The following is a 27,427-nucleotide window of genomic DNA, read 5'->3' as shown; positions in this document are numbered from 1 at the left end:
TCCCTGTGTCAGCACGGGTTTCTTCCAGGTACTCCGCTTTCCTCCCACAGCCCAAAGATGTGCAGGTTAGGTGAATTGGCCATGCTAAGTTGCCCATAGTGTTCAGGGGTGTGTAGGTTATGTGCATTGGTCAGGGGTAAATAAAGGATTATAGGGTAGGGGAATGGCTCGGAGTGGGTTGCTCTTCGGAGAGTTGGTGTGTACTTGTTGGGCAAAAGAACCTTTTTCCACAATGTAGCGATTCTATATACAGATTATGAAGTACAAACTCTTAGGCAAAAGAAAAAGTTAGCAAAATAAAGAAATAAAAAAATGTCAAGCATTCATGATCATAGGAATAAGTAGAAAAATGAAGTAATATAAGTTTAGAAAACAGTCCTTCAAACTAAGTCCATGACAGTACCTAGCCTCTAGTCTGCGCTAGGCCTTGACTCCAGATTGTGCCAGGCTTTACCTCGAGGCCAGGACACGACTCGAGGAATCAGCTCAAGGCTGAAAGCTCATGCTCAGGCCACGCTGGGCCGAAACACTGCCTCACCAGCCACCAAAAGACCATCATGCTGCGTCGCTGAAAGGTTACCACATTGAGTCCATGCTGAAGCCGAATCAGTGCTGGAGTTGGGAATTCTGGATGCCGCCGAGAAAAAAGAACCACGAAAGACAGAAAGTAAAAGAAAAGAAATGGACTGAGTGGAGGATCTCCAGTTGAGAAGTCTTATTCAACTGTCATCTTGTTTGATTTGAAATCAAATCAGTTTTCAAGAGGATCAACACAGCACCATCACTCCCAAACATTACCCATGTTTAGCTAAGTACAATAATGTTCCTCTGCAAAATAAATTTATAATGCTGAAGCCATTCTTTATGAAAGATCTTAAATGAATATTGTGGCTGGAAGTTTTAGAATAACTGAAGTTGCATCCCAGTAAGTTTAATGCACTGTCACAAATGGCTGCATATTCACAACACTGCACCGTTTACACTCTATGGGCATTTCTTGACTATCAAGCTTCACCAAGTGTAGCTGCTTTGACAGAATGCTGGACCCTCTCCAGTCGGGGGTGGGAGAGAGGGAGAGAGAGAGAAAGAGAGAGAGAGAGAGAAAGATAAATATTCACAGTATTATTCAACATAGAACAAAACAGCACAGTACAGGCCCTTCTGCCCTCGATGGTTCCACAGGCAACAATCTGAAGCCCATCTATCCTACACGATTCCATTTTCATCCATATGTTTATCCAATGACCATTTAAATGCCCTTAAAGTTGGCAAGTCCACTACTATTGCAGGCAGGGCATTCCACACCCCTACTACTCTGAGTAATGAACTTACCTCTGACATCTCTCCATATATCTATCACCCCTTAATTTAAAGCCCTCATGCTAGCCATCACCCTTGAAGTAAAAGAGTCTCACTGTCAACCCTGTCTAACCCTCTGATTATCTTGCATTAGTGACCACGATCTTAGAATCATAGAATCTGTTCCGTGCAGAAAGAGGTCATTTGGCCCAAGTCCACAATGATCTTCTGAAGAGCTTCCTAAGCGGATCCAGCATCCTATATTATTTGAGCAACCCCACATTTATCACGGCCAAATGACATAACTATACATCCCTGGACACTATGGGGCAATTGAGCATGACCAATCCACCTTTGGACTGTGGAAGGAAAATGCTACATCTAGCAGAAACCCATGTGGACACAAGGAGAAAGTGCAAAATCCATCGAGTCACCCAAGGCTGGAATTCAACCCAGCATCCTGGTGCTGTGAGGCAGCAGTGTTAACCACTGACCCATCGTGCAGCCTTCTTTGTTTAAATCAAATTAATAGTAGGAAGAAAGGAGTTAACTGATCTTTTCACCTTACCATAACAATAGTCTACCAGTACAGTTTCACAAAGATAAGACAGCTCTTTAGTAACTGTTCATGTGGTTTTCAATTATAATATCATGTTGAAGCTCTGCCAAAGTGCTCTGCATTGCTGACATTAGACAGAATCTTTTGTGAGAACGTTTCTGAAATATGCCAGGTAATAATTATAATTTAGAATGGTCAGACAAGATACCTTACGTATCATCATTGTCAGTGAAATAGGTCACAGGTCAGGCACTTAGTGTAAGATTGAATAGGTTACCTGCCAAATATCCTACCTGATATTCATGTCAAAGAAGTCAATGGAAATGAGTACTAGCAGGACATATAATGGGCATCCATTATAAAGCAACTTGTTTTACAACACTGCACAAAAAAAATTACAATCCAACTATATAAGACAGCTACACTGTTAGCAACTGTGCCACATACATCATGGTCTAAGCTCGATTCTATTCCTAGTTTTGCACACTCCTAGATGTCTCACTACGTTTTTGATTCTGTAAATTCAAAACTTGGAGGATTTGCAGCAGGATTGGAACAACTAGAGGGCACAGATTTAAGATGATCACCAAATTAACATTTGTTTCATGTAGATGATCAATTTATTCTGGTAATTCTAACATCAGAAAGTGCTTCACACAAGAGGATTTCCTCATCATGAGAAGACTACATGAAAATGACATTGGTCATGAAGGCACAGGAAAATAGCTTTCTTCTCCCAGCACTAGGTAAGCCAAATCCCATGTTGTAAGAGCCAAATCTTACCTTCATGGGATAAAATTCCATGGATGAAAGAAGCTTAAAATCAACCCCACTTTTAATAACCCACTCCTACCATCTGTCAAATTCTCCCTTACATACTTTCACATTAGCTCCTTTCACTATCTCATTAGTCAGTTTGTCTGACATATACCAAGGCATTTATTGATTTGATTCATTACTGTTACGTGTACCAAGGTACAATGAAAAGTGTTGTTTTATATGTTTCACAGGCAGATCATACCATGCAAGTGCATCAAGCTAACAGAACAGAGTGCAGGATACTGTGGTACAGCTGCTGAGAAGGTGCAGAGAGAAGTCAATATTAACATTAAAGAGGTCCATTCAACAGCAGAGAAGAAGCTGTCGTGAATCTGTTCAAAGATTTTTATAAAATTTTATATCTTCTGTCAGATGGTAGAGGGTAGAAAAGAGAATAATTGGGGTGGGAGGGATCTTTGACCATGCTGGTTGCTTTCCCGATGCAATGGGAAGTATAGATGAAGTCAATTAATGGGCGGCTGGTTTGCATGATAGACTAGATTAGGGCGGCACGGTGGCACAGTGGTTAGCACTGCTGCCTCACAGCACCAGGGACCTGGGTTCAATTCCCGCCTCAGGTGACTGACTGTGTGGAGTTTGCACGTTCTCCCCGTGTCTGCGTGGGTTTCCTCCGGGTGCTCCGGTTTCCTCCCACAGTCCAAAGATGTGCGGGTCAGGTGAATTGGCCATGCTAAATTGCCCATAGTGTTAGGTAAGGGGTATATGATGGGGTATGGGTGGGTTGCGCTTCGGCGGGTCGGTGTGGACTTGTTGGGCCGAAGGGCCTGTTTCCACACTGTAAGTAATCTAATTAACTGGACTGAGTTTATGGCTAGGAGAAAGTGAGGACTGCAGATGCTGGAGATCAGAGCTGAAAATGTGTTGCTGGAAAGGCGCAGCAGGTCAGGCAGCATCCAAGGAACAGGAGAGTCGACGTTTCGGGCCTGAGGCAAGTGTGTCCAGCAGGTTAAGATAAAAGGTAGGGAGAAAGGACTTGGGAGAGAGCCGTTGGAAATGCGATAGGTGGAAGGAGGTCAAGGTGAGGTTGATAGGCCGGAGTGGGGTGAGGGCGGAGAGGTCAGGAAGAAGATTGCAGGTTAGGAAGGCGGTGCTGAGTTCGAGGGATTTGACTGAGACAAGGTGGGGGGAGGGGAAATGAGGAAACTGGAGAAATCTGAGTTCATCCCTTGTGGTTGGAGGGTTCCTAGGCGGAAGGGTTCCTAATCCTCCAACCACAAGGGATGAACTTAGATTTCTCCAGTTTCCTCATTTCCCTTCCCCCACCTTGTCTCAGTCAAATCCCTCGAACTCAGCACCGCCTTCCTAACCTGCAATATTCTTCCTGACCTCTCCGCCTCCGCCCCCGCCCCCACCCCACTCCGGCCTATCAACCTCACCTTGACCTCCTTCCACCTATCGCATTTCCAACGCCCCTCCCCCAAGTCCCTCCTCCCTACCTTTTATCTTAGCCTGCTGGACACACTTTCCTCATTCCTGAAGAAGGGCACAGGCCCAAAACATCGACTCTCCTGCTCCTTGGATGCTGCCTGACCTGCTGCGCTTTTCCAGCAACACACTTTCAGCGCTGAGTTTATGGCTCTCTAGTTTCTTTTGGTCTTGGGAAAAGCAGTTGCCAAACCACATGGTGCATCTATAAAAGTTTGTATGTGTCTTTAAGAACACGCTGAATTTCTTTAGCCTCCTGAGGAAGTAGAAATATTGCTTGATTGTCATGTTGAAGTGGATGGACTATGACAGATTGTTGGTGCTCGTTGCTGTCAGAAATTTGACACTTTCGACCATCTTGAACTCAACCCCACTGATACAGGCAGGGGTGTCCCCTGCACTCCACTTCCCAAAGTCAATTTCCAGCTCCTTCATTTTGCTGATGTTGATGGAGAGAGTGTTATCTTTACACTATGTCATTAAGCACTCAATTTCCTTCTTCTACTCTGTTTTGTTCTTGTTTGAGATCAGATCTAAACTGTGGTGTCGTCAGCAAATTTGTAAATGGAGATGCTGTGGAATTTGGACACAGTCACATGTATATAAAGAGTTTGGTAGGGGACTAAGTTCGCAGACTGTGGGGCATCAGTGTTGAGGAATACTATGAAGGAGTTGTTATTGCCTATCCTTACTGGCTGTGACTGGTTGGTCAGGAAGTCCAGGATCTAGTTATGGTGGAGATGAGTTATTTGGAATTACCGTGGAGCTGTAGGTATCCTTGTTATCCAGATGTTCAAGGGTACTCAACCTTGTTATTCAGATGTTCCATGGATGGGTGTAGGGCCAAGGAGAAGGATCTGCCAGAGACCTGTTGCTCCAGTAGGCGAGTGCAAGGGATCAAGGCAATCTGGGAAGCTGGAGTTAATATGAGCTATGACCAACCTCTCGAAACACTTTATGGATGTCAGAGCCAACAGATGTTAGTCATTCATATCTTCTGTCCTAACACTCTCCCATTTCAAACCACTTGACTCTGGAATGTGTGGGCATGTTATGTTAGGAGGGTTCATTTCAATTATCTTTTTGTGCATTTTAATTATACAGAATTTTATGAACTAATGTGATACAAAATTCAAACAAATGAGTTGTGAAAAGGACAAGCACCATATCTTGGGCAGGTCAATATGTTTAAGCAAGTAATAACACTGACTGTGTTATTAATTCTATATTATATCTTCAAACTCCTCCAGGGGAATGGGGTTCCAAACCAATTCTGGGACCACTGCCAATCGCAATACACTCTAACAAATTTGGATTTTGGAATTGAAAATGCATTTTCTTAATACATGGTTGACAGTGAATTTGGGATTTGGAAGCCAGTGGGAGAGGATAGTCAAGACTAAGGACAGCATCACATCAGAGAAGAAAATGAACAAAATTGCAGAATGAACAAATGGAATTCACACAGATAAATGTGAGGCAATGCATTTGGATAGGAGGAATAGGAAGGTTGTTTGCTACATGGAAAGAGCAAGTCTTGATGGGAAACAGGAACAAAGGAATCTCAAGGCGCAAAATCATCAAACACAAGAGGCTTTCAGGGCATAAATTAAACAATTAGAGCATTGGGTTTTATTTCTAGATAAACAGAATTAAAAGTAGGAAGTTATGCTAAGCCTGCATTGAGCGTTGGTTAGACCTTATTTAGACCTGAGAACAGTGCTAGCTGGTACATTATTACAAAACAATCTAGAGACACTGGAGAGGTTGCAGATAAGATTTCTAAAAAGCAATACCAAAAAATATGTGCAATTACAAATCAGGGAAAAGTTAAAAATCACACAACACCAGGTTCTAGTCCAACAGGTTTAATTGGAAGCACACTAGCTTTCGGAGTGACGTTCCTTCATCAGGTGATTGTGGAGGGCTCGATCGTAACACAGAATTTATAGCAAAAATTTGCAGTGTAACGTAACTGAAACTATACATTGAAAAATTGATTGTCTGTTAAGCCTTTCATCTGTTAGAATACAGTGATAGTTTCACTTCTTTCATGTGTAAATCACAAAACCCTTTTTTTAAAACGTTGCATTCTCGGGTTAGCTGTTAACAATGGTGATAGACTTCAACATAAGTCTAGTTGGGCGGCACGGTGGCACAGTGGTTAGCACTGCTGCCTCACAGCGCCAGGGACCTGGGTTCAATTCCCGCCTCAGGCGACTGACTGTGTGGAGTTTGCACGTTCTCCCCGTGTCTGCGTGGGTTTCCTCCGGGTGCTCCGGTTTCCTCCCATAGTCCAAAGATGTGCGGGTCAGGTGAATTGGCCATGCTAAATTGCCCATAGTGTTAGGTAAGGGGTATATGTAGGGGTATGGGTGGGTTGCGCTTCGGCGGGTCGGTGTGGACTTGTTGGGCCGAAGGGCCTGTTTCCACACTGTAAGTAATCTAATCTATCACCATTGTTAACAGCTAACCCGAGAATGCAACTTTTAATAAATAAGGTTTTGTGATTTACACATGATAAAAGTGAAACTATCACTGTATTCTAACAGATGAAAGGCTTAACAGACAATCAATTTTTCAATGTATAATTTCAGTTACGTCACACTGCAAATTTTTGCTATAAATTCTGTGTTATGATCGAGCCCTCCACTATCACCTGATGAAGGAGCGTCGCTCCTAAAGCTAGTGTGCTTCCAATTAAACCTGTTGGACCATAACCTGGTGTTGTGAGATTTTTAACTTTGTACACCCCAGTCCAACAATGGCATCTGCAAATCAAATCAGGGAAAGACAGACTTGATGGGTCACTTTTCACTTGAAGAAAGAGCCAAGGGGTGACCCAACTTGTGTCTTTAAAATGCTGAAAAATGTTGCTAGATTGACTGAAGAGAAAATACAGCCTTTTCTAAACAAGAACTAAACTAGACAGCATCAATATAAAGTACTGCACAAGAAATTCAAAAACATTTTATACCCAAACTGTGGAATGTGGAACACATTACCTCAGGCAGTGACTGGGGCAAATAACATGGAGGCATTTATGGAGAAACTAGATAAGCCAATAAAGGTGAAATAAACAGATGGCTACAAAGGTGGACTCAGATGAGAAATGGAGGGTAGCTTGAAGGACTAAAAAGACATGAGTGCTTATAGGCAAAGTACTGCAGTGGTTTATCATTGCTTTCAGCAGAATGACTAACCAGGAAACTCTGCCAACTCTTATCAGTCACCATTAGGCATACTGGAAGGACTTCAAGGCTGACAGCAAACCAGTGTAGCCAGATTATGGATGTATTTTACATAGCCATCAAGTCTTGACATGAGGCTCAAACGTAATGAGATGTCTCATGGCTTAGTGGTAACATCTCCGCAGTGCTCTATGGGAAGAATACTGCTGCCACCAATTCTCTCTTCTCTGGCTGGATCCAAGGTTGTCATTGATTTACAAGTGTAGAGAAATAACCACAGTTGGAACTTAACAATGATCTGGAGATACTGGTGTTGGACTGGGGTGTACAGAGTTAAAAATCACACAACACTAGGTTATAGTCCAACAGGTTTAAGTGGAAGCACTAGCTTTCGGAGCAGTGCTCCTTCATCCACAACCACCTGATGAAGCATCTGCTCCAAAGGTAGTTGTTTAATGTAAAAGGTTAATGCTGGCAACTACAGTGAACTCCACCCAATCTGATGAAAGCACCTTGGCTTGGGTGCACATAAGAAAGAACAACTTAGGATCTAATTGAGCACAGACCTACAACCATACATCTCCTCAGTCTCAGTAACTACACTGAACAAACTAATGAAATCGGTGTCTAATTACTATTTTCAAACAAAATGCCTATTAAGTCAAAAGCCTTATAATAATACTCAATAGTGGTTTCCTCTCCACCAATGTAAATTAATTCAGCCCTTAGAGCCAATTAAAAGAAAGAGAAATGGAGGACGCATCCTCCTACCCACAAATACCACATAGTGATCAGCGGTGGGCATCCCTGCTTAATATCGCAAGGTACAACAGTGAAAAAATCCAATGGATCCAGGAGAAGAAACTTCCAAAAGATCAGGAGTGGTCATGCCTGACAAATCTGTGTGAATGTTTTGAGGAGGTAACAAGCAATTCAGACAAATGGGAGCCAGTAGACATTATCTAACTAAATAGATGAAAGTTAACAAAGACAAAAAACCTCGTGGGTGCTGTTATATAAGATAATGATTCTGAGTAGTATTAGGCTCCACTCAGACTGATATCAGACTGGCTTGGATACAGACAAGGCAACATATCTTAAGCTTGCATCAAGTGCAGATCCATATCCACAGGTCTTCTTGTGGTCATAGTAACAATGTCTAACAAACTAATATAACATGAACCTGATTGTTATCATGCAATAAACTAAAGATAAGAACCTATTCTTGTTAAGTTCCACAACACCAGGTTATAGTCCAACAGGTTTAATTGTAAACACTAGCTTTTGGAGCGCTTCTTCTTCATCAGGTGGTTGTGGATGAAGGAGCACTGCTCCGAAAGCTAGTGCTTCCACTTAAACCTGTTGGACTATAACCTAGTGTTGTGTGATTTTTAACTCTGTACACCCCAGTCCAACACCAGTATCTCCAGATCATTGTTAAGTTCCAACTGTGGTTATTTCTCTACACTTGTAAATCAATGACAACCTTGGATCCAGCCAGAGAAGAGAGAATTGGTGGCAGCAGTATTCTTCCCATAGAGCACTGCGGAGATGTTACCACTAAGCCATGAGACATCTCAATTCACTGCTCTATATCCTGCTAATCCTACATAATAAGAATAGCAGTTGTATGTGAATCAAATCTGAGGGAAAAAGGGCAGTGTTTCCAAGCAGGTTGAAAGTAGCAGATTAGTCTATGGGCTGACCATGGAAAATGGCTGATCACAACATCGGAGATGCTGACAGGGAATTGAATCTCACCTTCTGAATAAAAATGTTACAAAGTGTAGTGGGGAGACGAATGAGACAGAAAAAAGCAAATAGAAATGCACTACAGACTAAAGCACAGAACTCGAGGGCATAGGTTTAGGGTGAGAGGGGAAAGATATAAAACAGACCTAAGGGACAACTTCTTCATGCAGAGGGTGGTGCATGAGCTGCCAGAGGAAGTGGTAGAGGCTAGTACAATTGCAACATTTAAAAGGCATCTGTATGGGTATATGAATAGGAAGGGTATGGAAGGGCCACGTGCTGGCAGGTGGGATTAGATTGGGTTGCGATATCTGGTCAGTATGGACGGGTTGGACCAAAAGATCTATTTCTGTGCTGTACATCTCTATGACTCTATATAGGTGGGAATAAGGAATAAGTGGGTGAACTTGCAGCATGGGCTGGTTTCTGGGATTTTGATGTTGTGGTCATTTCAGAGACATGGATAGAGCAGGGACAGGAATGGTTGTTGCAGGTTTCAGGATTTAGATGCTTCAGTAAGAATAGAGATGATGGTAAAAGAGGTGAGGGTGTGGCATTGTTAGTCAAGGACAGTATTTTGGCTGCAGAAAGGACATTTGAGGACTCTTCAATTGAGGTAGTATGGGCTGAGATTTGAAACAGGAAAGGAGAGGTCACCCTGTTGGGAGTTTTCTATAGGCTCCCAAATAGCTCCAGACTTAGACACTTAATGCTGAACAAAGAGACCTTGGAATGCAGGTTCATAGCTCCTTGAAAGTGGAATTGCTGGTAGATAGAATAGTGAAGAAAGTGTTTAGTATGCTTTCTTTAATTGGTCAGGGTGTTGAGTACAGGAGGTGGGAGGTCATGTTGTGGCTGTTCAGGACATTGGTTAGGCCACTGTTGGAATATTGCGTGCAATTCTGGTCTCCTTCCTATTGGAAAGATGTTGTGAAACATGAAAGGGTTCACAAAAGATTTACAAGGATGTTGCCAGGGTTGGAGGATTTGAACTTTTTCCCTGGAGCATCGGAGGCTGAGGGGTGACCTTATAGGGGTTTAAAAAATTATGAGGGGCATGGATAGGGTAAATAGGCAAAGTCTTTTCCTTGGGGGTCGGGGAGTCCAGAACTAGAGGGCATAGGTTTAGGGTGGGAGGGGAAAGATATAAAAGAGCCCTACAGGGCAACTTTTTCACACAGAGAGTGGTATGTGTATGCATGAGCTGCCAGAAGAAATGGTGGGGCTGGTACAATTGCAACATTTAAGAGGCATTTGGATGGATATATGAATAGGAAGGATTTGGAGGGATATGGATCGGGTGCTGGCAGATGGGACTAGATTGGGTTGGGATATCTGGTCGGCATGGATGGGTTGGACCGAAGGGTCTGTTTCCATGCTGTACATCTCTATGACTCTAAGAGGAGTAGAATCAACCTTGGTAACTATACATCAGTGAGCCATATTTCGGTTGTGGGTAACGTGTTGGAAAAGGTTATAAAAGATAAGCTTTATAATTATCTAGAAAAGAATAAGTTGATTAGGGATAGTCAACATGGTTTTGTGAAAGGTAGGTCATGCCTCACAAACCTTATTGAGTTCTTTGAGAAGGTGACCAAACAAGTGGATCAGGGTAAAGCCATTGATGTGGTGTATATGGATTTCAGTAAGGCATTTTGTAAGGTTCCCCACGGTAGGTTATTGCACAAAATACGGAAGCATGGGATTGAGGGTGATTTAGCAGTTTGGATCAGAAATTGGCTAGCTGAAAGAAGACAGAGAGTACTGGTTGATGGAAATGTTCATCGTGGAGTTCAGTTAGTAGTGGTATACTGCAAAGATCTGTTTTGGGTCCCCTGCTGTTTATCATTTTTATAAATGACCTGGATGAAGGCATAGAAGGATGGGTTAGTATTTTTGTAGATGACACTAAGGTTGGTACAGTTGTGGATAGTGCAGAGAATGTTGCAGGTTACAGAGGGACATAGTTAAGCTACAGAGCTAGGCTGAGAGGTGACAAATGGAATTTAATGCAAAAAAGCGAGAGGTGATTCTATTTGGAAGGAGTAACAGGAATGTAGTGTACGGATGAATGGTAAGATTCTTGATAATGTAGATGAGCAACGAGATCTGTGCCCATGTACATAGATCCCTCAAAGTTGCCACCCAGGTTAATAGAGTTAAGATGACATACAGTGTGTGAACTTTTATTAGTAATGGGATCGAGCTTTGGAACCATGAGGTTATGCTGCAGCTGTACAAAATTCTGGTGCGACCACACTTGAAGAATTGCGTGCAGTTCTGGTCACTGCATTTTTGGAAGGATGTGGAAGCTCTGGAAAAGGTTCAGAGGAGATTTACTAGGATCTTACCTGGTATGGAAGAAAGGTCTTATGAGCAAAAGCTGAGGGAACTGAGGCTGTTTTTGTTGAAGAGAAGGTTGAGAGGTGACTTAATTGAGACATAAGAGGGTAGATCGGGTGGACAGTGAGAGCCTTTTTCCCAGGATGGTGATGGCTTGCACAAGGGAGCATAGCTACAAATTGAGGAGTGATAGATATAGGACAGATGTCAGAGGTAGTTTCTTTACTGAGAGTAATAAGGGTGTGGAATGCACTGCCTGCAACAGTTGTAGACTTGCCAACTTTATGGGCATTCAAATTATCATTGGATAGGCATATGGACGAAATGGAATATAGTATAGGTTAGAAAGGCTTCAGACTGTTGTGCTGCCCTGCAAAACCATAGAGGGAAGGGACTGTATTGCGCTGTAATGTTTTATGTTCTATGTCAGCCCTTAGAAGATGAAATCAATCTCAGATCAATGAGTGATGTTAGTAAAGGTGGTATCACATAATGAAGGCATAAAAGATGTACAAACATGACTCACATGTATCACTTTGGCTCTGGTAATGGAGCTATTTTGTCAAAGTGCTGAATATCCCTATTCATATATTAGAGAATATTCAGGCCTACCGTTTTGTTCTCTTTGAACTCCAGCTGCAAGCAGGTCTGGCTCCCCAAAGCTAATGTCATTGAGTCTGGATCCCAAGCATTCAACAGAAAGAAGCTTACACCATTCCTCTGCTTCCAGTTCTGTAGGATAAGAATACATGGAACACATCAGATCATCATACCCTGCCAGTGCTGGTCAGACTACAGATACAAATATCAAAACCAAGACAAAGCAATGAAACACATCTACAACTTGAGGTATTCATATTTTAGTTCACACATCTTTGTGTGAACTATATAATTTCAGAAATTTATATAATTTCTGTTAACCTTTTGCTTGAAACAGATATCAGCCAAAATCGTTAATCAAAATGGATATTAGATCAATATAGGAGGAGCAAGTGAGGTCTACAGATGTTGGAGATCAGAGCTGAAAATATGTTGTTGGAAAAGCGCAGCAGGTCAGGCAGTATCCAAGGAACAAGAAATTCGACGTTTTGGGCATTAGCCCTTCTTCAGGAATGAGGAAAGTGTGTCCAGCAGGCTAAGATAAAAGGTAGGGAGGAGGGACTTGGGGGAGGGGTGATGGAGATGTGATAGGTGGAAGGAGGTCAAGGTGAGGGTGATAGGCCGGAGTGGGGTGGGGGCGGAGAGGTCAGGAAGAAGATTGCAGGTTAGGAAGGCGGTGCTGAGTTTGAGGGATTCGACTGAGACAAGGTGGGGGAGGGGAAAATGAGGAAACTGGAGAAATCTGAGTTCATCCCTTGTGGTTGGAGGGTTCCCAGGCAGAAGATGAGGCGCTCTTCCTCCAACCGTCGTGTTGTTATGGTCTGGCGATGGAGGAGTCCAAGGACCTGCATGTCCTTGGTGGAGTGGGAGGGGGAGTTAAAGTGTTGCGCCACGGGGTGGCTGGGTTGGTTGGTCCGGGTGTCCCAGAGATGTTCTCTGAAATGTTCTGCAAGTAGGCGGCCTGTCTCCCCAATATAGAGGATGTGGCGGCCTGTCTATATCCTTCCATATCCACCACAAATTCACCTGCACCTCCACACACATCATCTATTGCATCCGTTGCACCCAATGTGACCTCCTCTACATTGGAGAGACAGGCCACACCCTTGACACTATGGCAGTCCCAGTCTATGTTTGGAAAATTAAAATCCCCTACCAAAAGTACCTTATTATTCTTACAGATAACTGAGATCTCCTTACAAATTTGCTTCTCAATTCCCCACTGACTATTAGGGAGTCTATACTACAATCCCAATAAGGTGATCATCCCTTTCTTATTTCTCAGTTCCACCCAAATAACTTCCCTGGATGTATTTCTGAGAATATCCTCCCTAAGTACAGCTGTAATGCTATCCCTTATCAAAAACACCACTTCTCCTGCTCTCTTGCCTCCCTTTCTATCCTTCCTGTAGCATTTGTATCCTGGAACATTAAGCTGCCAGTCCTGCCCATCCCTGAGCCACATTTCTGTAATTGCTATGATATCCCAGTCCCATGTTCCTCTGCCTTCCCTGTTAGGCCTCTTGCATTGAAATAAATGTATGGGGGCAATTAAAAAAATCATTGGAAATGGAGGTTCCAAAAACATTTGCATCAACAATGATGGGGGAATCCCAGCAAATCGGTACTAAAGATCAGGCTAAAGCATTTGCAATAACCTTCAGACAGAATTATCACATGGTTAATCCATCTTGGCCTCTCTGGAGACCCCAGTATCAGACATGATAGACTTCAGCCGACTGATGGTGATGTAAATAAATGGCTGAATCCATTGGATACTGCAAAGATTATGGACCCTGTCATCATTCCAGTGATAGTACTGATGAATTGTGCTCCAGAACAAGCAACTCCCTAACTAACCTACAACACTGCATTACCCTGATGATGTGGAAAATTGCTTGTGTGCATCCTGTACAGAAGAAGTGGGGCATATCTAATCTAGAAAATGATTTTTCCATCAGTCTACTCTCGATCATCAGTAAAGTGAAAGAAATGTCATCAACAGTGCTATGAATTGGCATTTGCTTAACAATAATATGGATACAAACACTGAACTCCTGGAGTGAGGTGAGAGTGACAGACAAGAATGAGACTGTAGAGAGTCAATGATAATTGAGGTAAAATTCTCTGCTGGTTGAAGTTATAGTTCACAAAATAGGAAGATGGATCTGATTGTTGGAGGTCAGTAATCTCAGCGTCAGGATACCACTGCAGGAGTTCCAGCTGCTAGTGTCCCTGACATGATCATTCTCAGCTGTTCCATCAATAGCCTGCCCTGCATCAAAAGGTCAGATGTTTACTGACAATTGCACAACATTCAGCACCATTCATGACTCCTCAGATTCAGAAGCAATCCATGTCCAAATACAACAAGACCCGGACAATATCCAGGCTCGGCCAGATAATTGACGAATAATATGTATATGGGCTGGACAATGACCACGTTCAATAAAAATGAGTCTAACCACTGCACCTTGATATTCAATATCAATACCATCTCTGACTCCCTCATTATTAACATTGTTGGGGTTTCCATTGACCTGCAACTGAACTAGTCTGGTTGTATGTATGGTGGCCACAACAGAATTTCAGATGCCAAGGAAGCCTGCAGCAATGAACCCACTGCCTAACTTCTGTGAACCTATGAAGTATGTATAAAGCAGTATAAACATTTTAAGATATAGTAACAGTAGCTATTCATCCCGTCAAGGCTGCTCTGCCATTCAATAACATCATAATTGATCTGACATTCCTCTTATTCACTTTTCTGTATTTCCCCATAACTCTCGATTCTCCAGCTGATTAAGAACTTAAATATACAGAAGGAATCTACCTCCACAGCTCTCTGTGACAAAAAAAATCAAAAGACTCTTCAAAGCTCTAAGAAGAAATTCCTCCTCATTTCTTAGCTTTATTCTGAGACTATGTGCTCTGGTCCTAGACTTTCCCATGAAGGGAAACATCATCTCAGCATTTACCATATCAAGTCCCTTAAGGATTGTATGTTTCAATGAGATCACCTCTTGCTCCTGCACATTGCGGTGAGTTCCAACCTGTTCAATCTTTGTTGTTAAGACAATCCCTCCATATCAGGGGTCATCTTTGTGAACATTCACTGAACTGCCTTCAATGAAATAATATATTTCCTTGAGTTAAGGGGTCCAAAATAGCACTCACACTATTCCAGATGTGGTCTCACCTGCACCTTGTACAGTTGCAATAAGACTTCCCCAATCTTATACTCTAATATCCTTGAAACGAGAGCCAACATTTCATTAGCCTTCCTGATTACCTGCTGTACCTGTGTGCAAGTGTTCTGTGTTTTGTGCACAAGCACACTCCCCCCATCCCAAGTCCTTGCGCTACAGCTTTCTTCAGTTTATCTATTTAAATAATACTGTTCATTTGTCCGCCTTTCTAAAATGAACTTCATACTTCCCACATGATATTCCATTTGTCAACTTTTTGCTCACTTACTTAACCTATCAAGCTCCTTCTGTAAACTCTTTGTATCACACTCGTAACCTGCCTTTCCACCTATTTTTGTGTCATCTGCAGATTGGCTACAGTACATCTTCTTCCTTCCACCAAGCCATTCATATATCTTGTAAACAACCGCAGTCCCAGCACTGCTACCCATGCAACCATACTGGTTACAGGTCACCAACCTGAAAAAAGAGCCTCAGGAAACTCACTGTTTCCTGCCCATTATCGAATTCTCTATCCATGCCAATATTCTACCTGCAACACCATGGACTCTTATCTTATGACTTAAACTGTTGTGTTGTCCTTGTTGAAGTTTTGGAGTTTTTGGACAATTTGGAAGTAAAAATACAACATTCTACTAATTCCCCTCTATCCACTCTAGTTGAGTCTTCCTCAAAAAACTGTAAATTAGTTAGATAGATTTCTCTTTCATGAAACCATGCTGGCTGTTTGATTAGATTATAAATTTTTCAAATATTCCGCTGTTACTTCTTTAATAATTGATTCCAATACTTTTTCAACAATGTATGTTAGGTTATTTGGCCTATAGTTACATTCCTTTTGCCTCTGTCCCTTTTGGAATAAAGATAACAAATTAACAGTTTTCCAATTCTCCAGTTCTTTGCTGGAATTAATGGATTTTAGAAAATTACAACCAATGCACTTACTATCTGTGTAGCTACCACTTCTAGTTTCCATCAGGGCCAGGAGACTCACTTGTCTTTGGCCCCATTTTCTAATACTACTTCTCTCCTAATGGTTCTTAATTCCTCCCTTGTATTCTTTAGTGTTAATGGGATGTTAAGTATCTTCCTCTGTAAAGACTGATGCAAAAAAATCGGCTTAACTATTCCACCATTTCCTTCTTCCCCATAACCAACTCCTTAGACCTAATATCTAAAAAGCCTGTGTTCACTTTGAACTTGCTCTTCCCTTTCATTTTTTTTAAAAGAAGTCCTTGTTATCACATTTTACATTCCTTGCTAGTTTGCCCTTGTCATTGTTCTCTCTGTCTTTATCATCTTTTTAGTCCTCCTTTGGATTCTGAATTTATCCCAGTCTTTGGGACTGTAGTGGTTCTGTTCGCCGAGCTGGAAGTTTTTGTTGCAAACGTTTCGTCCCCTGGCTAGGAGACATCATCAGTGCTCTGGAGCCTCCTGCGAAGCGCTTCTTTGATGTTTCTTCCGGCATTTATAGTCGTCTGTCCTTGCCGCTTCCGGGTGTCAGTTTCAGCTGTCCGCTGTAGTGATTGGTATATTGGGTCCAGGTCGATGTGTCTGTTGATGGAATTTGTGGATGAATGCCATGCCTCTAGGAATTCCCTGGCTGTTCTCTGTCTGGCTTGCCCTATGGTAGTAGTGTTTTCCCAGTCGAATTCATGTTGCTTGTTGTCTGCGTGTGTGGCTACTAGGGATAGCTGGTCGTGTCGTTTCGTGGCTAGTTGGTGTTCATGTATGCGGATTGTTAGCTGTCTTCCTGTTTGTCCTATATAGTGTTTTGTGCAGTCCTTGCATGGTATTTTATAAACTACATTAGTTTTGCTCATGTTGGGTATTGGCTCCTTTGTTCTAGTAAGTTGTTGTCTGAGCGTGGCTGTTGGTTTGTGTGCTGTTATGAGTCCTAGGGGTTGCAGTAGTCTGGCTGTCAGTTCTGAAACGCTCCTGATGTATGGTAGTGTGGCTAGTCCTTTTGGTTGTGGCATGTCCTCGTTCCGTGGTCTATCTCTTAGGCATCTGTTGATAAAGTTGCACGGGTATCCGTTTTTGGCGAATACCTTGTATAGGTGTTCCTCTTCCTCTTTTCGCAGTTCTGGTGTACTGCAGTGTGTTGTAGCTCTTTTGAATAGTGTCCTGATGCAGCTTCGTTTGTGTGTGTTGGGGTGGTTACTTTCATAGTTTAGGACTTGGTCTGTGTGTGTTGTTTTCCTTTGTACACTTGTGGTGAATTCTCCGTTCGGTGTTCTCTGTACTATCACGTCTAGGAATGGGAGTTGGCTATCCTTTTCTACTTCTCTTGTGAATCAGATGCCTGTGAGTGTGGCGTTGATGATCCGGTGTGTTTTTTCTATTTCCGTGTTTTTGATGATTACGAAAGTGTCATCGACATATCTGACCCAGAGTTTGGGTTGAATTTGTGGTAGGGCTGTTTGTTCTAACCTTTGCATAACTGCCTCTGCTATGAGTCCTGAGATTGGTGATCCCATGGGTGTTCCGTTGATTTGTTCGTATATCTGATTGTTGAATGTAAAGTGTGTGGAGAGGCACAGGTCCAGTAGTTTAAGTATACCGTCTTTGTTGATAGGTTCTGCCTCCTGTTTTCTGTTACGTATGTCCAGTAGGTTGGCTATTGTTTCTCTGGCTAGGGTTTTGTTGATCGACGTGAACAGTGCCGTCACGTCGAATGAGATCATGGTTTCTTCTTTGTCTATGTGTGTATTCCTGATGGCGTCCAAGAATTCCTGTGTTGATTGTATGGAGTGTTTGGATCCGCTGACCAGGTGTTTCAGTTTCTGTTGTAGTTCTTTGGCCAGTTTGTATGCTGGTGTCCCTGGTAGTGATACTATGGGTCTGAGTGGGATGTCTGGTTTGTGTACTTTGGGTAGTCCATAGAATCTGGGGGTGTTGTTGCTTTCCGGTTTCATTCTTCGTAGGTCCGCTTTGGTTATCTGTCCGTTTTTTTTGTAGATTCCTTAGAGTGTTATTTATTCTATTGGTGAGTTGTGGTGTGGGGTCCGAATCCTTCATTTGGTAGGTGTTGGTGTCTGCTAGTAGGTGTTGTGCTTTTTTGATGTAGTCTGATTTATCTAGGATGACAGTCATTCTGCCTTTATCTGCTGGTAGTATGATTATGTTCTTATCATTTCTTAGTGCTTTCAGTGCTTCCCTCTCCTTGGTGTTGAGGTTATGTGTTTGTCTTTTTCTTATCATCATAGGTACGACCGTTTGTCTCACTGTTTGTTGTGTCTCTTCAGTCAGTCCATTGTTCCTGAGTGTGCATTCTAGTGCTGCTAGGAAGTCTTTGGGACTATTGTTATTTTTGCCTCCCTATACACTTTTTCTTTCAAGTTAATGCTCTCCTTAACCTCCTTAGTTAGCCATGATTGGTTTATTGTTCTCTTAGAAGTTTTCTTCCTTATTAGGACACATTTTTGCTGAGCGCCATGGATTACCTCCTCAAATGCCTGCTACTGTTTGCTTACTATCATTCCTGTCAATCTATCCATCAGTTTAACTTAGCCAACTCTATCTGCATTTTATTGTCATTCTCTTTATCTAATTTAAGCACAGTTGTTTCCAACCTAAGTTTCTCACTCCCAAATTGAATATTAAATTATATCATGTTATGGTCACTACTTCCTAGAGGATCTTTTACGCTGAGGTTGTTTATTAAGCATGCCTCGTTACCCATTAGCAGATTCAAGATAGCCTACTCCCTATTTGGCTTCATGACATTTGCACCAGGAAACGATCCCTGATGCACTGTATGAGTTTGTTGTCGTAGGTATCCTTTCGATTTTGATTAATCCAATCAACATCAAGATTAAAGTCACAAGTGATAATGGTGTATTCATTGCTTTGCTAAATGAATACAGCTCTAAACCAAAACTCAAACTTGACACCATCCAGAACAAAGTAGCGCATTTGATTTGCAACTCATCCAAATACATACACTCCCTCCATCAATGACATACAGTAGTAATAGTATGTACCATTCACACGATGCATTGTAGAAATTCGCCGAGGATCCTTAGACGGCACATTCCAAACCTACAACCATTACCACGTAGAAAGACAAAAGAAACAGATACATAGGACTAGCACCACCTCCAAACAATTCACAAACTATACTCCATCCTGAGTTGAAAAGATATGGCCATTCCATCACATTTCTGGATCAAAAAATCATAAAGCACCCTCTTTAACAGTGTTGTGAGTGGACCTACAGCACATGGACTCCAGTGGTTCAAGAAGGCAGCCTACTCAAGAGCAATCAGGGGTGGGCACTAAATGCTGGCCAGATTAGCAATACACATATCCCATGCATAAATTTAAAATAAATCAGTATTAGTGAGTATTTTTAATGGCATTTCTCTAATCAGGACATTCTTGCCAGCTAATCATCACTTTCCTCTCATGTAGCGTAAATACTTCCTTTCAATTGGCATTTTTGCAAATTGTCCTGATGTGCGCAAGGCAAAAACGTCGACAAAAGTGTCTTTTTTTTCTATTCAATATTTAAATTCTGCACAACCAAACAACAAGTAACAAGTTGTTTCTCTCAGGCTCATTAGCCTCTGGTTTAGTTGCATAATAAAACATAAAACTTGCTAGGTTACTAAATTAGTGCCAAAATCACCTTTTATGCAGTAGAAAGAAACTTGTTGTTCTGAGTCAAAGGGAGCAGTGGATGCCAGCGATATTCCAAGTGTGTAAAGAAAAGAGAGCTTTTGAAATAGTGGAATCTTTGCATTTTGTATTGAAACTTTGTTGTGCAGCTTTCTTTCTTATTAAGCTTCTCTTGTAAGCACACTGGATTTATGTTACTTACATCAGTATATTACAATTCCAGTTATCATCAAAAAGCCAGATGGTTTTGTTTGCAAATTGAGCTTCTCAATCCATTTAACATTCAACTAAGCAGCAAAATTAAAAAAACAGTCTTATCGCTTTTAGTTTCAAAAGTTCCGTTTGAGCAGCTCAACAATCAGTGTGGTGGTCCAGGTAAGCGCGTTGGCCTGAGATCCTGGTGTCTGTGTTAGAGGTTTTTCCAGTGCCATACCCCAAAACTGATGAAACCATCGAATAAAAGACCAAATTAATTAGCTTTTGAGGTCATTAGCCTTGATAAAAAAACCCAACAATGCACCAGAACCAAAATCCCTCCTCACTCACCGTGCTAAACTGACCATGTGCCAATCACGTCTACTCTCACCACCGCCCACCCCATTGGAATTAATCAACATGATGAGGTTCCATGATGGTCTATATTGTAGATATAATATCTATAGTATAGATATACTATACCAACTAAAATTTAACCAGGATCTGGGTAGATATATTACATTAAAGAACTGCAGGGTCCTTCATTGTAATCATATATCCACTGTTATATCTGGCTGCATGGCAGTCTGAGGCCTTACTCCAGATTACTATTTTAAACACCAACACTGGTGTAATAATATTGATAATGTCATCTCTTCTTAAAGTTACTTTATGATGCTGTATGACACACCTTCAATGAAAAGTAACAACCAAGCCAAATTGTCAGCATACTGTCACTATGCTCAAGCAGAATTTTAGTGGAAAGGTTGACAAACTTTAACTGACTTGTGCTATGACTAAGACTAATTTCACAAGTTTGCCTTGTTTTGGCTTGGTGAACACCCTTTAAATGAACTGATGCGACACAAGTGTTCACAAGCCAGTTAGAATTGTTATGACATGGCAGTGAACTCTTTTGTTAATTAAATGAAATACTTAGAAAAGCTCATCTCACCCCATAATCTGTTGAAATATGAGAGTGACAGAATTCTCAAATTCCATTATTTAAAGAAAATAACATCAATTTGTTTTTACCTCTAAAAGTGAACATTAAACAACAACTATTCACAACTCTAAGCTGTTAACTGCTTATTACCTGCCTCTAACTCTAACATTATGCTGTTCCAAAAAGACACTTAAATTACATCAACTTAGTTTCAAAAGCACACAACTGCTGTCATCTTGTGACTTTGCTGTTCCAGCTGCTGAATTCCTGGGGTCAGTTTCTTTCTCTTTACTGCAAGTATGTTTCATGTGAACAAATACCTTTGATAGAGAGGGTTTCCTAATTTCTTGGTTCTTTCTCACAACGGCAGTTGCTCTCTCTGCAATTTTCAAAATACCCGCCTTTTTATATCCCCAACATCGGATTGTCTCATTAGTTCAATGTTGGCAAAACAATAAATTCAAAATTGCTTGGGTTTTAGTATCGTGGGCATAATTTTAACTGATTGGTTAAATTTAAATTGTTGTCAAAACAGCAACCAACCCAGGTATCCATTTCACAGCCAAATGTTACATATTTTGAATTTTCCAATACATTCTGGGATTGCTATCTAGTCATGTACACAGTGCTTGTAAGCTCTCAGTTCAGAACAGTATTCACTCTCTCAAAGGTACAGTACATGCCTTCAACTTCATAACACAATCAAATTAAATCTTGCAGCTTATAGTAACCTGGTGCTTGGAGGATGGTTAGAACAGTTTTTCAATTTGGTGCAAGACAGAGATATTTTTGCATTAGTTGCATGCATTCAATCAAATCTTTATTGGGGTAATATTTGCATGCTTCTGCTGAGCTGTGAATTTGAAAGTGAAGCCAATCTAGTTCACCTTCTATAGTGATGATGAAAAGTATTTGAATTGCAGTGAGAATTATATTAATCAAAAATACTTAAATTTTGCACAGTGTTCTATTATTTTCTTTTTTGAGGAGCTAAACGCTATAAATTTCTAGCGTAAATATGAATGTGCTTATTAATTTGGTCATTCTTTACTTAACATATGCACTTAGTAGTTTAATCCAAATGAAGTTGTAAGTCTGTAGCATAGAATAGTTAATTTCAGCAACTAAAGAAAACTATCAGAAAGATTAATGAGCTTGCTATTCTGGATAGATTTCTGAAACTTTATCGAGTAATGAACTTGACAAAGGTACTTCCACAGTATGAGGGTACATTCTAGCCCTTTGCTTTTCTTGATTTTTATCTTGTACATAGAGATCTTGCCTTTGTATTGTTATGGCTTTGACTTTATAATAAATTCTACATTGAACCATTTCTGTCTCACCCTTTCAAAGTCATCTAAATTTATTATAATAGTTTGTGACTTATCTTCCCTCAATCAAAATCCAATATCAATTCAATCACATTCTGATCACTTACTTCATTGCATTCTTCGACCTGTTTGGTGCACTAAATTGAGGCTCTGTGAACTGGACTGGATGTTCAGGAGCCTTTATTCACAATCTGAAACTTCAGGAAGATATATCTGCAACTGTCTTGAGGGGAAGATCAATTACTTCAAAATCTGGACAATGTCAAGCAAGGCTGTGAGACTATTTACATCTACCTGACAGTGGCTATTCACCTCAAAGATCAAGGGCTTGCTTGTGTGAGTATTAAATGTCATAAGATCATAAGATAGAAGAATAGAAGTAGGCCATTCAGGTCTATTGAATCTGCGCCATCATTCAATGAGTTCATGGCTGATCTGATAATTCTCAACTCCACTTTCTCCGACCTTTCGCCGATTAGCCTGGATTCCTTTACTGATTAGAAATCTGTGTATCTCAACATTGAATATGCTTATTAATCCAACCTCTGCAACCTCTTATTGTAAAGACAAATCTCATAGATTCACTTCCTTCAAAAGCAATTTATCCTTATCTCCATTTTAAATGGGTAAATCTTTAATCTAGATTATGTCCCCTGGTCTTAGACTTTCCAGCAGGTGGGAATAACCTTTAGCAAATATTCTGTCGAGCCCGCTAAGAATCTTATACATTCCAATAAGGTCAACTCTCAATCTTATGAACTCCAATGGGTACAGACCCAATCTAATTAACCTCCCCTTATAAGAAAACATCTTCATACCCAGGATCAACCCAGTGAACCTTCTCTAGACTGCTCCCCAATTCCTGTATACATGACCATAGATAAGGAATCCTAAGCTGTTCACAGAGTCTAGTTGTGATTTAACTAGTACCTTGTACAGATTTACTAAGATTGCCTACTTTTATAATTCAATCCCTTTGGAGTAAATATCAACAATTCTATTTAATTTTATTAGTTGCTGAATTTGTAAGCTACCTTTCTATGATCTACATGAGGATTCCCAAATCTCTATAACTGTAACTTTCTATAATCTTTCTTCATTTAATATTCTGCTCTTCTATTTTTCCTGCTAAAGTGCATTTCCTCATTTTCTCACATTATATTCCATCTGCCAAATTTTTGCTGATGTGCTGAATGTGTCTATATCTCACTTGGCACAATTTGTGTTATCCTTATCTCTAACCTTCTCATCTATTTCACTTTTGAAAACTTGGCTTTAGTACATTCACTTGCCTTATCCAAGTCATGATATATACATATGTATAGTAAATAATTGTAGTTCCAAAACTGATCTCAATGACACACTAATTGCAGGCTGTCATCTTACAAATGCCCCCCTTTTCACAACTCTGTCTTCAATTAGTTAGCCAATCCTCTATTTATGTTAACATAGGAGCATACGATGTTGAAGATCCTATCTTACTAAATAGCCTAACATGTGGTACGTTATCCAATTATTTCTGAAAATCTAAATGTATTACATCAACTACTTCCTCTTTATCAATCCTGTTTGTAACCTCCTCAAAGATTTCTAATACTTGTCAGGCATAATTTCCCCTATGTGAATTCATGTTGACTCTGCTTGATCATATTATGTATTTCTAAATGTTCTCCTATTACATCTTTTATAACAGTCTCTAACATTTGTTTGAATAACAGATGTCCAGCTAACTGGCCTACAGTTACCTTTTTTTGTTTTCTCTCCTTCCCTATCTAAATAAAGGTGCTTTATTGATGATTTTCCAATCTTTCTGGGAATTTCCAGAATCTAAGCATTCTTGAAATATTAATATCATTACACCCACCACCTCTGTACCTAGAGTCATGGAGATGTACAGAACAGAAACAGACCCTTTGGTCCAACTCGTTCATGCCAGCCAGATATCCTAACCTTATCTAGTCCTATTTGCCAGCGCTTGGCCCATATCCCTCTAAACCCTTCCTATTCATATACACATTCAGATGCCTTTTAAATTTTGTAATTGTACCAGCCTCCACCACTTTCTCTGGCAGCTCATTCCATACACGTACCATCCTCTGCGTGAGAATGTTGCCCCTTAGGTCCTTTCTATATTGTTCCCCTCTCACCCTGAACTGACGCTCTCTAGTTCTGGATTCCGTTCCCCCTTCCTGATGAAGGGCTCTGGCCCGAAACGTCGAATTTCCTGTTCCTTGGATGCTGCCTGACCTGCTGTGCTTTGACCAGCAACACAATTTCAGCTCTGATCTCCAGCATCTGCAGACCTCACTTTTTACCCCAAGGAAAACACCTTGTTTACTGATCCTATCCATGCCCCTCATGATTTTATAAACCTCTATAAAGGTCACTAGTTTGAGGTTATCATGAAGGACTCTCTTTCTCAACCTTTTCCCTCATGCAAGGTCTGGTGGCCTTCAGGTTAAATTCCTGAAGAAGGGCTAATGCCCGAAACGTCGATTCTCCTGCTCCTTGGATGCTGCCTGACCTGCTGCGCTTTTCTAGCAACACATTTTCAGTTCAGGTTAAATCACCACTGGTCACTTCTCTCTAATGAGAGAGAAGCCCTATGGTCTCGTAAGACTATGGCAATATAATACAAAATAAGTTCACCCCTCAGCCTCTGACACTCCAGGGAGAACAGTCCCAGCCTATTCAGCCCCTCCTTATAGCTCAAATCCTCCAACCCTGGCAACATCCTTATAAATCTTTTCTGAACCCTTCCAAGTTTCACAACATCCTTCCGATAGGAAAGACACCAGAATTGCATACAATATTCCAACAGTGGCCTAACCAATGTCGGTACAGCCGCAACATGACCTCCCAACTCCTATACTCAATACTCTAACCATTAAAGGAAAGCATACCAAATGCCTTCTTCACTATCCTATCTACCTGCAACTCCACTTTCAAGGAGTTATGAATCTGCATTGCAAGGTCTCTTTGATCAGCAACACTCCCCAAGACTTTATCAGTAAGTGTAGAAGCCCTGCTCTGATTTGCATTTCTAAAATGCAGCATCTCACACTTACCTAAATTAAACTCCATCTGCCAATCCTCAGCCCATTGGCCCATCTGATCAAGACCTAGTTGTACTCTGAGATAAACTTCTTCACTATCCACTACACCTCCAATTTTGATGTCATCTGCAAACTTACTAACTATGCCTCCTATGTTCACATCCAAATCATTTATATAAATGACAAAAAATAGTGGACCCAACACTAATCCTCGTGGCACTCAACTGGTCACTGGCCTCCAGTCTGAAAAACAACTCTCCACCATCACCTTCTGTCTTCTACCTTCGAGCCAGTTCTGTAACCAAATGGCTAGTCCTTCTGCATTCCATGAGATCAAACTTTGCTAACCAGTCTCCCATGAGGAATCTTGTCGAATGCCTTATTTAAGTACTGTAGGTCACGTCCACTGCTCTGCCCTCATCAATCCTCTTTGATACTTCACTTCATTCTTGACCATACCATTGATGACCAGTTTTTCATCCAGATACATGTCCCAGCCTTGGGGACCAAACTGCTTGAAACATCAATTTTCCACCTCTTCAGATGCCACCCAACCTGCTGTGCATTTCCAGTACCACACTCTTGACTCTAATCTCCAGATTTGCAGTCTTCAGTTTTGCCTCCGGTGTCTTATGATCCCATTCCACAACTACCTGAAGGAGCAGCACTCCAAAGGGTAGTGCTTCCAAATAAACCTGGTGTCATTTTTAGTTTGTGCTGCTCATTGGGAGACCAAATGTTGAGGAACAGGATACAGTGACTGACAGGACCCTGAACAGCACTGATGTGCTGAAGGATCTTGGGCTTCAAGTTCATAGTTCCCTGAACGTGGCCACACAAGCAGTTAGGGTGATAAAGGCAACACTTGGCATGATTGCCTTTATTGGTCAGGAAACTGAGTACAAGATTCAAGATGTCAGGTTGCAGCTTTGTACGTCTTTGGTTAGGCCACATTTAGAATATTGCATTCAATTCTGGTCGCCACATTACAAGGATGTGGAGACTTTGGACAGGGTGTGGAAAAGGTCTACTACTGGGATGCTGCCTGAATTAGAGGGTATGAGCTATAAGGACAGGCTAGAAAATTTTGTTTTTGTCTTAATGGCAGAAGCTGAGGGGAGACTTGATAGCAGTCCATAAAATTATGCAATGCATACATAGGGTTGATGGTCAGAATCTTTTTCCAGAGTTGAAATGTTTAATAGTAGAGAGCTTGCATTTAAGGTGAGAAGGACAAACTTCAAAAAGGAGATGTGAGGGTCAAGTTTTCTTTACATGAAGAGTGGTAGGTGTCGGGAACGCACTGCCAGGGGTGATGGTGGAGGCAGATGTGCAATAACATCTCTGAACAGATTGAGTCATAGAGACGTACAGCACGGAAACAAACCTTTTGGTCCAACCCGTCCACGCTGACCAGATATCCTAACCTAATCTAGTCCCACTTGCCAGTACCCAGCCCATATCCCTCCTTAGAAACTACCTACTTCCTATCAGAGATACAACAATACTGGAGAAATTCCACTAGCAAAAGCTCTGTCAACATTTTCAGGACTCAACAGAACTGCCAGACAAATGCTTGTGTCTTTCTTGACAACAGCTCCACAGGTATTCAGGCAAAACCGCAAAATCAACCATGATGGACTGGACACTGTGCCCTGGTGGCCCAAAACCATTGCCCCCATTGAGTCTTGTTCCCTCAACTTTCAAATGGCCAATATTTTAAGACAGAATAAAGAAAATGCTTTGTAGGCACCTAAATTCCTCCTAAAGCATGGCTGCATTGGCATTAATGACTGGGTGAAACTTGTTATGAATAATTTAAAATCGTGACAACTTCACCATCAGCAACATCATGATTTGAGCCCAAATACTTTAATGACAAGACAAAGCTGACACAGACAGAAAGAGAAGGAAGCAAATCTTGCACTCTACATCCCAATGACCTCCTGGGACATCCTGCCCCACTACCCAAAGATCTCATCATCATTAATAAACCAGTTTAGAATCACAGAATCCCAACAGTATAGAAACAGGCCATTTGGACCAACAGGTCCACAC

General features: G+C 41.3%; 1 protein-coding gene across 1 annotated transcript in view; it reads right to left on the bottom strand.

Annotated features, from left to right (window-relative positions):
• Positions 1–27,427, bottom strand: part of dok6 (docking protein 6) — a 461,172-nt gene that overhangs the window by 87,953 nt on the left and 345,792 nt on the right. The window contains exon 4 of the mRNA XM_060824291.1: positions 12,022–12,141. Within this exon, the coding sequence (XP_060680274.1) occupies positions 12,022–12,141 (120 nt within the window). The remainder of the gene's footprint in view (positions 1–12,021; positions 12,142–27,427) is intronic.

Source organism: Hemiscyllium ocellatum, chromosome 4, assembly GCF_020745735.1.
Source record: "Hemiscyllium ocellatum isolate sHemOce1 chromosome 4, sHemOce1.pat.X.cur, whole genome shotgun sequence".
Lineage (NCBI taxonomy): Eukaryota > Metazoa > Chordata > Chondrichthyes > Orectolobiformes > Hemiscylliidae > Hemiscyllium > Hemiscyllium ocellatum.
The sequence above is the reverse complement of the archived record's forward strand: the minus strand, read 5'-3'. Positions and strand labels throughout refer to the sequence as shown.